Source organism: Danio rerio, chromosome 4 (genome assembly GCF_049306965.1).
Source record: "Danio rerio strain Tuebingen ecotype United States chromosome 4, GRCz12tu, whole genome shotgun sequence".
NCBI classification, from domain to species: domain Eukaryota; kingdom Metazoa; phylum Chordata; class Actinopteri; order Cypriniformes; family Danionidae; genus Danio; species Danio rerio.
This window is the reverse complement of record NC_133179.1, coordinates 2,387,513-2,403,153: the sequence shown is the minus strand read 5'-3', so window position 1 is coordinate 2,403,153 and position 15,641 is coordinate 2,387,513. Positions and strand designations below refer to the sequence as shown.

The 15,641-nt window shown below is 33.0% G+C and overlaps 3 protein-coding genes across 5 annotated transcripts in view; 1 reads left to right on the top strand and 2 right to left on the bottom strand.

The window, feature by feature from the left end:
* The window catches only part of frs2a (fibroblast growth factor receptor substrate 2a), a 35,586-nt gene extending 25,457 nt beyond the window's left edge, over positions 1–10,129 (bottom strand). For both annotated transcript variants that reach the window (XM_005164455.6, XM_017355028.4), the window contains exon 1: positions 9,798–10,129. The gene's annotated coding sequence lies outside the window, so the exon portion shown is untranslated. The remainder of the gene's footprint in view (positions 1–9,797) is intronic.
* Positions 1–15,112, top strand: part of kcnc2 (potassium voltage-gated channel, Shaw-related subfamily, member 2) — a 139,056-nt gene extending 123,944 nt beyond the window's left edge. The window contains exon 4 of one of the 2 annotated variants that reach the window (XM_073945388.1): positions 13,830–15,112. In XM_073945388.1, the coding sequence (XP_073801489.1) occupies positions 13,830–13,873 (44 nt within the window). In that variant the 3' untranslated portion in view covers positions 13,874–15,112. The remainder of the gene's footprint in view (positions 1–13,829) is intronic. The other variant, XM_073945381.1, reaches the window with a different exon arrangement.
* Positions 12,488–15,217, bottom strand: yeats4 (YEATS domain containing 4). Its single transcript, NM_001002752.2, is given in 7 exon segments — positions 12,488–12,866; positions 13,651–13,738; positions 13,817–13,906; positions 14,435–14,529; positions 14,624–14,690; positions 14,786–14,905; positions 15,005–15,217. Coding segments are annotated over 7 exon segments (681 nt in total). The 5' UTR covers positions 15,056–15,217; the 3' UTR covers positions 12,488–12,696.
* Between the last annotated feature and the right edge of the window lie 424 nt (positions 15,218–15,641).

Genomic DNA, 15,641 nt, shown 5'->3' with positions numbered 1-15,641 from the left:
CTATACTAGCTAAACAACTATGAAAAGTAGTGCATTAAAGAAAAAGTCATAATAACTTTCATAATGTAAACATTATTTCCTATAATTTTGTGATGTAAACTGACCTAGGCATGTTCTTGAAAGCTCTTGCGAGACTCATTCTGTAATTGGTGAAAATAAATCTAACACTCGGGGTATAATGATCTTCCTAAGTCTATATATCAAAAAAATCTTTACAGGAGTGTTCATTTCCAGAACCTTTACTTTCACTGTTCCACCGCAATTAAATGTTCATCTTGAGCCTATAAAACATCTCAGTTTTTAATTTGCTTTTATTTAGTAAAAGTTTTGAAACTACACAACTGTCATTGTTAAACCAAAGGCCAGTTTATACTTCTGCGTTAAGTCCACATGCTAGATTCAGGTAGCTTTCACACAGTCACGTAAACCCTTTGTCATATACAAACTTCTAGATGGATAATGCAAACATTATTACTATAATTTTGTTTTGTAAAATGACCTGGGCATGTTCTTGAAAGCTCCTGTAAGATTCATCCTGTATCTGGTGAAAATAAATCTAACACGGGCCCGCTATCATAAAAAAACGAGGAGCCTCCAGTGTAACTATGAAATAGTGGCTATTAGCTCTTCACATAGCAAACAAGCTTAAGCCTGTGTGGGAGGCGCGAGATCAGAAAGAAAGCGCTCGACCTCACGGCATGATCCTTCTCTGGAAAGGACAGGAGAAGGGGAGGGAGATACAGAAATACCCAAATCAAGCACAGGTCAGTTCAGTCAGTGAGGACACAGAGGCCGGACGCTGACCCCAGAACAGTCAAGCCTTCAGAGACACTTTTAAAGGGACAGTTCCACCCAAAATCATCATTTACTCTCTAGACTTGAGTGACTTTGTTTTGCAAAATATCCAAGAAGACAACAACACCACTGTCTTCAGTACAGCTGCTCTCATTAAATCCAATTGGCCATTTTTTATTGAATAAGTTCAACTGATTGTTTCATAGTCAGTGAACTTTACCGTTATTGAACTGAATTAAGGGGATAGTTCACCCAAAGATCAAGATTCAGTCCTCATTTACTCTCCCTTGAGTTGTTTCAAATGTGTTTGAGATATAAAATAAAGACGTTTTGAAGAAAGCTGGAAACATGTAACTATTGACTTCCATATATTTGTTTTTCCTGTACTATTGAGGTCAATGGTTTTCAGCTTTCTTTCTTCAAAATATCTGTTCAATAGAAGAAAGAAACTCATAAAGGGTTAAAACGATTGATTGTTGCAAGAAGGAATACAGCTTCAACTAAAAATTATTGATTAGAATATTTATATTACTTATTAAATTATCCATTATTTTTATTTTATTAGTATTAGGGCTGCACGATATTGACAATATTTGACATTACTGCGATGCACATTGTAATATAAATGCAATTTCACCAGACAACTTAAATAGTTCTCATTGGAAAGTCTTTAATTTAATTTAATTGACTTGGATGATTGTGTGGGGTAGTGAAATATAAAAATATTGTTATGTCATTTATATATGCATGTAATAAGAAAACTAATCATATAGGGCTGCACGATATTGGAAAAACGACACATTTCCATATTTGTTTTATTCTGCGATATATATTGTGATATGAATACAACTGATGAGTTGAAAAACTGGAAAGAATTTATACATTTGCACTGATTGGGATGATTCAAAGAGGATGCATAACATATATAAACAAACAAGCATAGATATATTCAATAAAGAAAAATATACTAATTAACTAAACAGTGTTTTATTGTTTTCCGAAGAGTCGAAATGTATTCAGGTATACCGTAATTGAATGATCAAATGTAGCATAGTACTGCGTAATCTTCGTTTTATAAACCATTCAATTAAATTAATAGTAATTGTTTTAAGTTATAAACGGTACATTTTCTTATGCCTGAATTCTTTTAAAACCCTCACACTGCCACAGGCCTCAAAAAACACTTCTGTCAATTATAATCTAGACCCAACATTGCATATACTCGCGATGTGACTATTGTGAATGATCACAGTGCCATATCGATGCTGAAATGATATATTGTGCAGGCCTAGTCATAAATGAACACAACGGAGCAAATATTAAAGAGAAACATACAGTGCTTCATGGTTTTCTGGTGAGAGTCTAACAGTATTCAGGTACAGAAAGTAAATAATTATACATAAAATAACATTGCATAATCTTCATCATATAAATAATTCAATAAAATTAATCTTTGTTAAACTTCTTTATTATAATGTGCTTTAAGCTCTCTCAAAATGCTCACACAGTCACAGGCCTTAAAACACTCCAATTCTGCAATGTCTTCGCAAATCTCATGTGCTTTGACCTGTGGATGCTGCTCAACTATAATCCCAACTCAACATTGCATATCTTGTGATTGCAGAAGCACACATTGTGACGCTGTAACCATATATTGTGCAGCCCTGTTGAGTATTATTCATATAATTAATTAAATTTCCCATTCAATTGTAATTATGTTAACAAAACAAATGCTATATTGAATGTATCCACAGCTGTATGCCATAGACTTTACTCTTTAAAACCATTTGAAAAAGAGTAAATAATGAGTAGATTGTAATTTTTGCGTGAACTATCCCTTTAACACTGAGCTGAATAATCACACTGTTGCCTTCTGTAGAGCTGCATGCTCTATAGTTGAATTAAAGTTCATTATTGACCATTTTATTGAATAACCTTAACTGAACTTGTTTCATAATTGGGTTGCAGAACTGTGATACTGAAACTTCAAAATACTGGCAAGAAGCTATGCTACGGTATAACTATTTCGCTATCATCAATAGTGTCGTAAGTCATGTTGTATGTATATAAAACCCTCATTTAACCATTTATCTCAACAAAAAACATTTTTGAGTGCCCTTAAATGCCCAGTTAATGCTGTAGACAATTCTGCTGAATGCTCATCTGATTCCATTCATTTTGCAATAAGTTGTTCCAACCAGTTTATCAGGAACTTACTAAATAAACTAATCTTTTCTTTTTGAAATTGCAGAATAAACTCATTTTAACATCATATATTTATGTAAATAAGTCTAGAACCATCTTTTTGAGGATAATTGCATTACAGTTTTTAAACATAGCAGCATTTTACTTGTTGCTATCAATCGTTTTAATCTTAATAATGTGATTTAAAAAAGGATAAATTAAGTATATACCCTATAGTAGGATTGCATGATATTGGAAAAATTGAACATTGCAATTTTGTTTCTCTGTGATACACATACAACAAATAAATTGTAAAAAAAAATCCTTAACTTCATGCACTATAACAATGCTTTAAACTCTCTAGAATGCTCTCCAAACCACAGGCCTTAAAACACTTTGATCTACAATCCCTACTATTGCGGATGCACACATAGCGATATCAATGCTCAAACGATATATTGTGCAGCATTATACCCTAGTAATTGTAATCTCCTCCAGCCAGACTTCGAAAACGTGGGCAGAATGCTCATGTGTGTGTTTTTTTTTATACTTATATCACAAAAGTATCACGTTCGATGAGTGTCAGACAAGCAAAAGCACTGTTTTTATCAGCACAAACGCAAAAGCGACTAAAATAATTCAAGAAACCATTTGCACATTGTCATTTAGTGATTTAGTTTAACATTTTAAAGTAAACATATGCAGAATTTCACATTTAAAACTCAACATCAGAAGAAATAAAGTTTCTGTCCATGCTGACTGTAATGAAACAATGACGTGATTAACCGCGGGAGCATTTTCCAACAAGTCAGTATGTAATGACATTTTTTGCATGTCGATGTACTCCTCCAAATAAAAACAAGAGGATTTTCAGATCAAATCACAAGTTTTAATCAAGCTGAAGGCTAAACGCTGAATAGTTCTGGTCGTCCGCTGAGTCACTGAACAACTCTGTTGATGATTCAGCTCAGTTCTTCAACACTATTATGATCGAGGAATAAAAGAAATGCTGAGTGTTTTCAGAAGAAGCCGCTGAAAAGAACTGGACGGCCTTCACAACTTCTGCTCTATTATCCTCAATTCAACATATTTCATATTACAGTGAAGAAAAAAACCTTCTCCTTTAAACTTAGCATGATTAGTGAATGCCAAGAGCATGCTGAATGTCTCTGATATTTATCAAGTCCACAAAGATTGCGTAAGTCTACTGATTTATTCCAATATCCATTCTTTAAAACCCCATTTCCAATAGCCCAGTGTACATAGGGCTGCAAGATATAGGAAAGATCTATAATGCAATATTTAGTTATTCTGCGATATTAATATTGTTTCACCCGATGACTTGAATATCTCTGTTTGGAAATAATTTATAATTTTACATAGATTGGAGTGATTCTGTATCAAAGTGCATCTGCATAATTAAATCTAATAAACAATGATAGATAAATACAATAAAGTAAAATATACAATTGCAATAAACAATGTTCAATCGCTTTCTGAATATAACAGTATTTAGGTACTTTAATTGAATAATAAAAATGCTAATAATTCAATAAAGTTCATTATTATTACAGTTACAAACGACACAATTTCTTATGCTTGAATGCTTTTAAAATAATTATAAAGTCACAGGTCTTAAAACACATGCAAGTGATACATTAAAATACAAACTCAACATTGCAGATCTTCGGGGTTCGAGAATGATCACATTGTGATAAAGAGGCTAAACAGTATAATGTGCAGCCTTGTTAGTCCTTCATAATTTTGTCAATCGAACGGCAAAAGTGGATTTTAAAATTGACAGATGATATATTTTCTACTTGTTTGTGCAGCAATGATCAATCGCTAACATTTTTCTTATGGTTTTAAAGCAATAGCCATGTTTAAAATATTCACTGCTGGAAACGCACGACAAAAATGTTTGGAGAATCATTCATTCTCGCAGATTCTCTCATCACAAACAATAAAGTCCAAATATGATGCAAGAAATATTTTATCTAATTTTATCTAATTATTATTAATATATCTAATTATATTTTCAAGGTCAGAAGAGAATCGTAAAAGCGCTCAGACAAGTTTTCACAGTTATATTCGTTGCTCAGCAACATGGACACTACAGTTGGCATTAAAAGTGTCACATACTGTATTTATAAGGCATAATTCACCCAAAAATGTAATTTTGTCTTTAGTGTAATGACGTATTCACGGCTGCGAAATCACATGTGATTAGGCATGGGCCTAAACATTCTGACGGTATGATAACTTTGGATAAAAATATCACGGTTTCACGGTATAACGGTACTGTGCTCACTGCTCTAAAATATATTCTTTTTAAATGTCTAGATAAAAAAATGTCCCCTTTGAAAACAATATATTTTATTTTTGAAAGATGTATAATAAATTGGAGCAGTCAACATGTCTGGCTAAACAATTCAAATGAATCGTTGACTTCAGCTGTCTTTAGTTTCATAAACCCAGATTTCTTCACAATTTAAAACGCATCTTTAAATATTTTTTTTTCTGCTGGAGATACTGTTGTCCTAAAAAAAATGTAAATAAAAAATCTTTCACATATCTCAGGAACGGTATTACAGAAAATAATGACCTTGACTTTTCCAAACCGTGGTATACCTTGAAAACGTTTGTCAAATGCCTACATGTGATTATTGTTAATATTATTATTATTGTTATATTACTAATATTTATTATTGTTGTTTTACCATATGTTTGAGAATTAACAATAATAAATGCTTACCCATTAACCTTTATTTTACATCTACAGAATCGTGAGAAAATTATGATCTTGATTTTAAGCAAAACGAATCATAATTCTCATTTTAACCAGAATCTTGCAGCCCCTATGAGAGTTTTCATAAAAGTTATGACAAAGTAGAAAAGATTTCTTACCAATAAATGCATGATGTCGACAACCCTAAAAAACACAATCAAAGTGTTTTAAGGGGTAAAGACGTATCCAATGAAGATCACAGATTACACTGTAAAAAATAATCGGAAATTAGTAGTTTTCCATATTTTGTTATGTTTTTTAATTTTATCCGTTTATTTCTGCTTTTGTATTGCATTATGGGATGTTGATCTTTCTTTCAACAACTTTTATAAACATTTCTAATAGTTTAAAGTACAATATTGTCTGTGTTGGTGTTGTATATTACGCTATAAACACCTTGTAATAAACTGCCAGCACATTTACTGTTATTTCACAGACTTATTTCTCTAGATATTATTATTTCTTTTACATGATATTATTATTTCAAACTACAAAAATGTCACTAAAAGTCACTTTTTTAACCTCAAAAGACAACAGAGCAGAGATCAACATCCCATAATGCAATTCACAACCTCAAATAAACAGAAAGCACTTGTGAATCACAAAATATGGAAACTGTTAATTCACAGATATTTTTTACACTGTATCACTATGCAAATATGGATCCACATAGATCAGTAACACACTCATTTCAGGAGTTCAGAATCGAGTTTTTTCTTATTTGGCATGCAATTTGATTTTTAATCTTTCTCAGGCCTTATATATTCCCAAACAACAACATCATGCACTACATGAATGGTCATATTTAAAAAAACATATTAGAGGACAACTAGAAAAAGTTGCACAAAACTGCACAAACGGCACTGAATGCTGATGCCGACAACAAGGGTTTGTCACAAACCTATATTTTGTACACTCTGATATTAATGCAGAAGACAAGTCGAGCATCTTTTTGTTGATAACACTGCAAATGTGCGTCAGAGAAAGCGTCAAATGCAATAATGGAGAGCCATAAAGCCTGTGCTGCTGAGTCACTGGGCAAACAGGAGAAACACCGTCACCATCAGCACACACAAACACACACCGATTTGTGTTTGACACACTGTAAACCATCCCGCTTTTTCCACAAGGATCCTGACGTCCATCAGCACTAGGCGGCATTAGAGATTTCTCCCAAAGCTTGATTATCCGATGGGTGGTGATGCTCTCAGCCGTCCCACCCAAAACTCCTTCATTTAAGTGCAATCCTGACTGCCTACTGCCACGATCCAGGTGTGGTGATCCACAATTCACCACCACACCCATCAAAAAAAGCACAAAATGTTTTGTCCCAAGTCAGATATGGGCTGTGAAACAAACCATCTAACTTACATTTGCATGAGCTGAATCTATCGCAACATGATCAGTGCATGCCAACGTGCAATCACATAGGAGAAGTGAAGGACAATTCAATCAAGTGTATATGTATAGCGCTTTTCACAATAATTATTATTCCAATGCAGCTTTAAAAAAGTTGCACATTATTGCTTTACAATTAGACATGGGCCGGTATAGGCTTCTCACGGTATGATAACCTTGGATAAAAATATTACGGTATTGTGATTACTGCTATAAAATATATTCTTTTTAAATGTCTGGGTCAAAAAACACAACTTCCCCCCCCCCCTTTAAACACAATATACTTAATTTTAGGAATCATTTATAATATTTAGAAGCAGTAAACATGGCAGGCTGAATGATTTAAATAAATCATCGACTTCTGCTGTCTTCATAAGTTTCAAAAACACAGATTTCTTTACAATACATGGGCGGAAAAAAAACTTTAAAAACCTTAACACAGTGTTTCTCAAACTTTTTTCATCAAGTACCACCTCTCCCCGAGTACCACCTTGATGAGCAGTATTGAAATAGCAGCAACAGCTCTGTACAGTTCAAAAACCAGGCAGATTAATTCCTATTATTAAGAATATTTATTAACGTCAGCCACTTTAAACATGCTAAATAGTTTGTACAACAAAAACAACTAAAAATGTCAACATTTAAATGTGCTTTTAAAAGTTAAAAATAGGTTACTGTTGTGAAAAAGTAAAAACTAAAACTGCTGTACTTAAATGTAAAGTCTTAACATAGGGCCAGACGGAATCTGCGGACGTTTTTTGCTATTTCTGCGGAGAATTTTGGTAAAAATCTGCGGATTTCTGCGGAATTATTTTGGGAGTATCCAGCGGAGTATCATAACTAAAACCTTAATTTATTAAATAAAAAGTAATAAATTACTGAATAAAAACTGAATAAATTCAGATTTACACATTTACTCAAGTAAATAAACAAAATTAATAATGGGCTAAAAATCTGCGGAATTCTGCGGAAAATCTGCAGAATTTAGCGCACGCAGATTCCGTGTGGGCCTACATATAGCCTATTTATCAACACCTGGTTGCCTGGATCTCATAAATATTATTGTCATCATATTCATATATAAATCATTTTTGATACATTTTTAAATACATAGCATGTACATATATGGCATATTTGATTCCTCCGCGTACCACTAGAAAGAAGCCCGCGTACCACTAGTGGTACCACAGTTTGAGAACCACTGCCTTAACATATACCTTAGGAACGGTATATCATAATTTTTTTGCGATTTTAATAACTTGACTTTTCCAAACCGCGGTAAACCTTGAAACCGGTTATCAATGCCAGACTACAATCAAATTCAGAAAAGTGAAGGTGACTAGTTACCATAGCATTATTAGTTACTAATAACTAGAACTGATTAACGAGTAACTAATAGCTTACAGTTATTATATATAAACATAGCTGACCTACAGATATATAGTATATATAGGTGATGTCTATAAGCACATGTTTAATGAGGTGTATTTCTTCATTGTGTATCTGTGCTTGTGGACACAATCACTGCATCACTGATTTTCCAGAAAACACACACGCTGTCAGTTCTCGAGCCAGATTCTCGGAAACACGCAATCCGTGAGGAGCTGCGAAGATCAATGCCTCTAATGGGGTGTTATGAATCACACCATGTTGGTTATGATACATTATACTAGGAATGCTATATACTTGCCGTTGTTTACATTCCACCACATGAAAAACTTTAGGCATTTTGTGCGATAAAAGCAGCATGCAGATGTTGGTACATGTCAATTGAAGGATGCAAATAATCACTAATCAGGTTGCTTTATTACTAGATCACTTAATAATCATACTAGAAAAATTATTCAAAGATGATTCCTTGGATTTACTCAGTTTTTACGTGGTTGTAAACAGTTTATTTGGGTTAAATTTGAATAAACAAATTAAGTTGAACATTAATAAACTTAATTTGCTTGTTTAAATTCAACACAAATAAATTGTTTGCAACAGCAACTGCATGCAGCACTTTTTTCAGTGTAGCTTTGATGATTATTCGAATCAAATTATAGTAAATGATGTTTAAAAGTGTGGTATTTCAGACCTGGGGTTTTAAATGATCAACATTTTAAACCCCCCAGGTCTGATATAACATACTTTAGTGTAATTATAATGTAACAACCATGTAACAACCAGACATCCAAATATTCACCTTAAATGCACTTAAAACCACTATTTACATTAGTTCTGTCGTCAATATAAACACAATATAACAATCCCAACACTTATTATTATAAATACACACTGTTTCCTAGTGAAATTTGTTTATTGTGTGTTTTTCAACACAGCTCGTCGTATTTGTAAGCTTTTCTCGGCATGTTTTGATAAACTCCAGTTTAACTTCATACACATTACAAAATGTTTGAACATGCTGATGTCACAGTTTATAACATCAGAGTAAAAACGAGTTTAAACTCCGTCTTTGAGCCGTAAAAACACACTAAGCGGAAAAAATATCACATTAAAGCCAAACTCTCGGCTGGTTTGTATTATATAATAGTTTGCGAAGCTACCATGCTAATTACCTAGCCAGCTAACAAACTAATCACAACAGAACAGATTGGATTTATGAAATATGATATAAATGTGTACTTACTATAGTCATATCCCCGCTGGCTGTGTTTAATAAGTGGTTAATAGAGCAGTAAATGAGTGTTTTTCCAGTCTGATGTGTAAAATCTCTTCACGGGACTCATCGCCCGTATCAAACTCCCTCACGGGCACCAAAAGCACACAAACTTTTCCATCTATCCATGTTTCGCGGTCCAGGAAAGAGGAGAGGAGACTGGAAAACGATTAAAAATGTTATTCCGATGGTGATTGTGAAGTCTCGCGTCTTTTTGCTGAGGTTTTTAGGTAAATAAATGCGACATTTTGCTTGAGCAGCAGCAGAAAGTGAAGGCGCTCGCGCAGAAACAGTGTGAACTCACAGCTCCGCTCTCGCTTTACCATCAGGCCAGAGAGAGAGAGATGTATGATGGTGAAAGAGAGAGAGAGATTTGCCCCATTACTACTGCATCCGGGTCGTTTCTCTGTGGGATTTAGGCACACATTTCTGAAAATGCAAGAAAAATCCAGACTAAACACTTTTGAGAAATGTAGAGCATTGCTAGACCATGCTGCTCCAATATAGAGTGTGTGCAGGGGATGGATTGGTTTATTTAGGGCTCTAAGAAATTCCAACCATGGGCCCCAACAATCCTAATCCTGTGTATTTTTTATTTTGCTGTCTTATATCTTCTTTTATACATCTTAAATCTTCAAGGGGACCTATTATGTTGCTTTTTACAAGATGTAAAATAAGTTTCTGATGTCCCTTGTGTGTGTGTATGTGTGTGTGTGTGTGTGTGAAGTTTCAGCTCAAAATACCAAACTAATAATGTTTACTGACTCCTCTGAAACTGCCCCTTGTAGGTTTTGATCCCAATTGTGTTTTGGGGACTGTCGCTATGAATTTAAATGAGATTGTGCTCTTTTCAATAGAGGGCGGAGCTATAGATGCCTGTGTGTCAGCATAGTGGCAGATTCAAAGACACGACTAATGCTGTATGCTAATGAGGGAGAGATGGTCACTGGTGGGCTGGGCTTTCACTTCTGACCACACATATAAAGGGAGAACATTAAAGTGTTTCTGCAGACTGTTTCTATCAAGTGTGATTATAAACAATAGAATTAATTAAATTTTATAATTAAAGGCTGGTTATTTTGCTGCCACACAAATAATTAAACACCTTATAAAAGTGATTTTTTTTGCATAATAGTTCCCCTTCAATGCAATGTAAACATTTTTAATTTGTTTTCTAAAATGAATTCACAAGAAAAAAAATAACGAAGTATTTAGTTTTTAAATAATTTAATCTTTACCTGATTTGACTGCTCCAGGGGTGGAGGACACATTTGCACAAATGTAATAATTTTATTTTTATAGACCCTCACCAAATATAATATAGAATTTATAGAAATGGAGGTGTTTCATTTGAGCCTCCAGCTTACCTCACTTATGGTTAAATCCACCCCTGAGTGTATGTGCATGGCAATTAATCTTAAAATGTATTTTTTAAACATATTTAATACACCAGCTGAGTAGTTGAAGTTTCTGCACTAATAATAAATACTTAGGAAAACATGCACTTTTAAAAAAAAAAATAGCATATTCATTGTAATATTAAGCAGATTAGAAGTACTATGTACAGTGTGCATGAACTGAAATGTGAAATGTCTAATATGTATATATATATATATATATATATATATATATATATATATATATATATATATATATATATATATATATATATATATAGCTTGATTATATTCTTAACATAATATTTGCTGGAGTATTGATTGGGTGAACAAAAAAAAAACATTAATTTTCATGTCATAATAATGTACATGGTTGCAGCTGGAAGGGCATCCTCTGCGGAAAACATATGCTGGATAAGTTTTCAGTTCACTTCGCTGTGGCGAAATAAGCCAAAAAGAAAATGAATGAATGAATATTGTACATATTAGATGTTATTACAGTGTTACTGCATGGTTGTGCTTTAGCAGCCTCTAGTGGATTATTTTTTAAATCCACTGTCCACTATAATTGATCTTTTAGCCTTAAAATGTTTTAAGGCTAAATAATGTATTACTTTAACTAAAACTAAAAAATATATTACATTTTGTAACAGAAATTGTTGACTTTTAATTTACTCAAGTTTTTCCTAATAATATATTAATTATGGTTTATTTAGTCTCTAGTTTATTGCTTGCTCATATTTAAGCATCAATACTAAAATCAAAACTTTGAACACATATGCTGGATAAGTTGGCAGTTCATTCCGCTGTGGCGACCCCAAACTAGTAAAGGGAATAAGCCAAAAAGAAAATGAATGAATGAATATTGTACATATTAGTAGTTATTACAGTGATACTGCATGCTTTGCAGCCTCTAGTGGATTATTTTTTTAATCCACTGTAATTGATCTTTTAGCCTTAAAATACGTTTTTTGGGGAGTCCAATTCCTTGATATTTCATTTAAAGAAATAATTATGTATATATATTTGATTTAAAATAATAAACTTATTTAAATAATACTTCAAAAATGTTAGTGTTGTAACATAAATAGCCTAATTTTTTACAATTTGTTGTGTTTACATGTCTAATTCTATTCGGTATAAAGTTGTATATATATATATATATATATATATATATATATATATATATATATATATATATATATATATATATATATATATATATATTCTTTTTTTTAATAAAGTAAAATGTATTGAAGTAAATTCCAACTAAAAAAAGTTTTATTCATACAAAAACCACTCAGCGAGAGCTACAAAATTTCAAAAAGCAGTCACGCATGTTGCTGTATTGAGCTGGACAGGAAAACTGAACATCAGTAATGAATGTATGGACAACAGTAATGTATATGTATCAAATGCAAAATAAACAAGTAAATAAATGAGTCCTTTAAAGGCTGCAGCAGATGCTGTCCTCAGTGCTCCTTCATCTGGTCGTCCTCCTCCAGTCTGCGGATCTCCCCCTTCAGAAAGTTGATGTTTTCTCTGGAGGCCTTCAGTCTCTCCTTCAGCTCCGTGATCTCCAGACTCGTCTTTTTCTTTGCTGATTCCAGCTTTTCTCGAGTTCGTAACTCCAGCTCTGCAACTGTGACACATGAGGGTTTAGTTTAACTGCAGTGATTCCTTATAGTATCTTCAGGGATTATAAGAAGTTTACATTAGGCCTGTGAGCTATTGAAGATGAATGTGATAGCATGCTAAATAATGTGAAATTTGAGATGAGATACAGTATTTATGTTATAAATTTGGGGGGTGAAAAGAAAGCATCAGTACAACTTCAGAATGTGAGCAGCCGTATTGTACTTTTGCATAAAACAAATCAGACATTTCAACAATAAAATAAAGGTTTAATAAACCTGAAAACATCAAAAATGATCAGGAAAACAAAAACATTTAAGATTTTTCTTTGTATTTATACTGTGTGTGAACTGTAATACGGCAAAAAAGTAAGCCTTCATTTTTCTGGTGTTCAATTCCTTAATAATATTTAATTTAAAGAAATTATTAAATAGTTTTTTTTGATTAAATAATTTATTACTTTAAGTAAAACTAAAAATATATTATATTTTGTGACAGAAATTGCTGATTTTTAATTTACGTAAGTTGTTGTTACTAATAGATTATTTATAGTTTATTTACTCTTTGCTGTCTTATTTCTTTCTGAACATAGTTTAAGTGCTTGCTCGTATTTCAGCATCAATACTAAAATCCAAACAGATATTTGAACAAAAAACAAAACAAAACGGCATTTACATCTGCTTGTTTTTTGAGATGCACAAGGATAATTTTGTATTAAATGGCTCATTTATTGCAACATTTTGATTTGTTTTGATATGTCCCACAGCTCTAGTGTAAATGTCAGCACTCACACTCGGTCTCGTGTTTGTAAGCGCCAAGCGTCAGCTGTCTGGTGGTGTTCAGGAGCTGCTGCATCATGGCCGTCGGGTCTTGGAATATCTGAAGGGCACAGATTTGAGGCTTGTGTTTTGATTGCATTAATGCTGTATTTTCACACAGCTCTGATCAGATGCTCACCATCTCATCGTAGAACTCGGACACGACCGTCTTCTTGGGCATGGCACTGGAGTCTGACTGGAAGAGCTTCAGCAGATGATACAGAGTGACCTGAAGAGAAAAACAACATCAAAACCTCATGCTTTTCTTACTTCCGTGCATTTTTGTGGTCTTCAAAGTGGTGGAATGTTTATGGAAAACTGTGGAAAATAATTTAACAATTTATCAAGCTATTTAGTAATTATTCTTTTATAATTTCAGGGGTTTTCCTGGCTCTAAATGAGGCGCCCAGGAATGATTTGCTACTTGAAACAAACACATTTTGCATTTTTTTTTTACTTTTTTTTTATTTAAAATATATCTTTAAACCCTTTTTAACCCATTTTGCTTGCTTTTTTAATCTTATTAAGTAAAACATCATCTTATTTTTTTAAACCTTTGAACAATTAAAAGATTGTTTCATTTTATTTCATATTTTCACCATTTTTCACAGTTTAGATTTTTATATAAATATAGTGTGAGTCCTTTTTTTTTCATTTGAAGATTTCTTGCTAAACAATGGTCATATTTTGCATCTTAAAAAAAACAAAAATGTAATGTACACACAGAACAAAACAAAAATCATATGATGTCATTTACTGGTCTCTCGTTTGGATCGATGAAGAAGATCTTAATGATGATCTCAAACTCTCCCCATCCCGTCTCTGTAATCTCATACGGAGGCTTTGTAACCACTGAAATACAATGAACAACATTTCATCAACTATGCAGGATAAAATCAAAATTATTATTAAACTATAACACTTTAATATAAACTAAATAACACACCTCTTAAAGGATTTCCATAACTTTCATGCAGTTTGAACTGTATTTTTTTGACATAAGCAGACATGTCCTAAGAACATCAGGAGGAAAAGACAAATATTTTGATATGTTACATGTGAATCGTATCATTTATATTTATGAATGCAAGCACAGATGAATGTAAACCTCGTTTCTGTAAGGCTTCACATAAACTGTCCATTGATGAGTGTGTCCGTCGTCTTCTCTCTTTTTGCCAAAATAACGTGCGACGTTTCCAAACACAATAGGTTTCACGATAGTCACTCCCTGAGAATACAAATATTACACTTAATACTTAAAAACGCGATTAAATTCGACTGTTGTTGTAAATGAACATGCAGCATTAGCCGTATGATAGCGACCCACCTTCACCCGTCCCCCCGAATCTGGACCAAATTCAGCCATCTTCTTAAACATAGTATACAGGCAATCAAAAGTTATATACTGGTTTCTGTGAATCAGTTTTGAACTGAACGGAATTACAGTATAGATCTGCCATTAAGTATGAAATATGTGTTCGTCAATCAATAGAGAAAGATGTATGTAGCGCTCATATGAGCGAGAGCAGACGCTTGGAGTAACCCTTTTAAAATAAGAGTCTCAATGTGTACCAGTGCTATTTATTTTCTTCAAGAATCCATGCTGTGTACTCCGGATTTGGGGATTTCTAAATTATTAACTCGTTTAGTTAAGTGGAAACACGAAATTAAAGTTCGTCCCTATATAAAATCATACACTTGCTTGTTTTAGTAAAAATAGTTTTTCCGACTAACCACTTTTATCTAAATTTGCCAAACAGGCCACAAGTAATAATCAAATCAATAAAATCAAATACAAATTATATGTTTATTAATAATAACAATAATAATAAACAATTGAATGTTGTTATTATTACAAGACAAGAACTATTAAAAAACGTAACTTGTATTCTGAAATTGTGAAACGCTCATTGGCGTGTCTGGCTTTCTTGCGCGGGAATTTCCGGCTTCACCCGTTGGCGTCT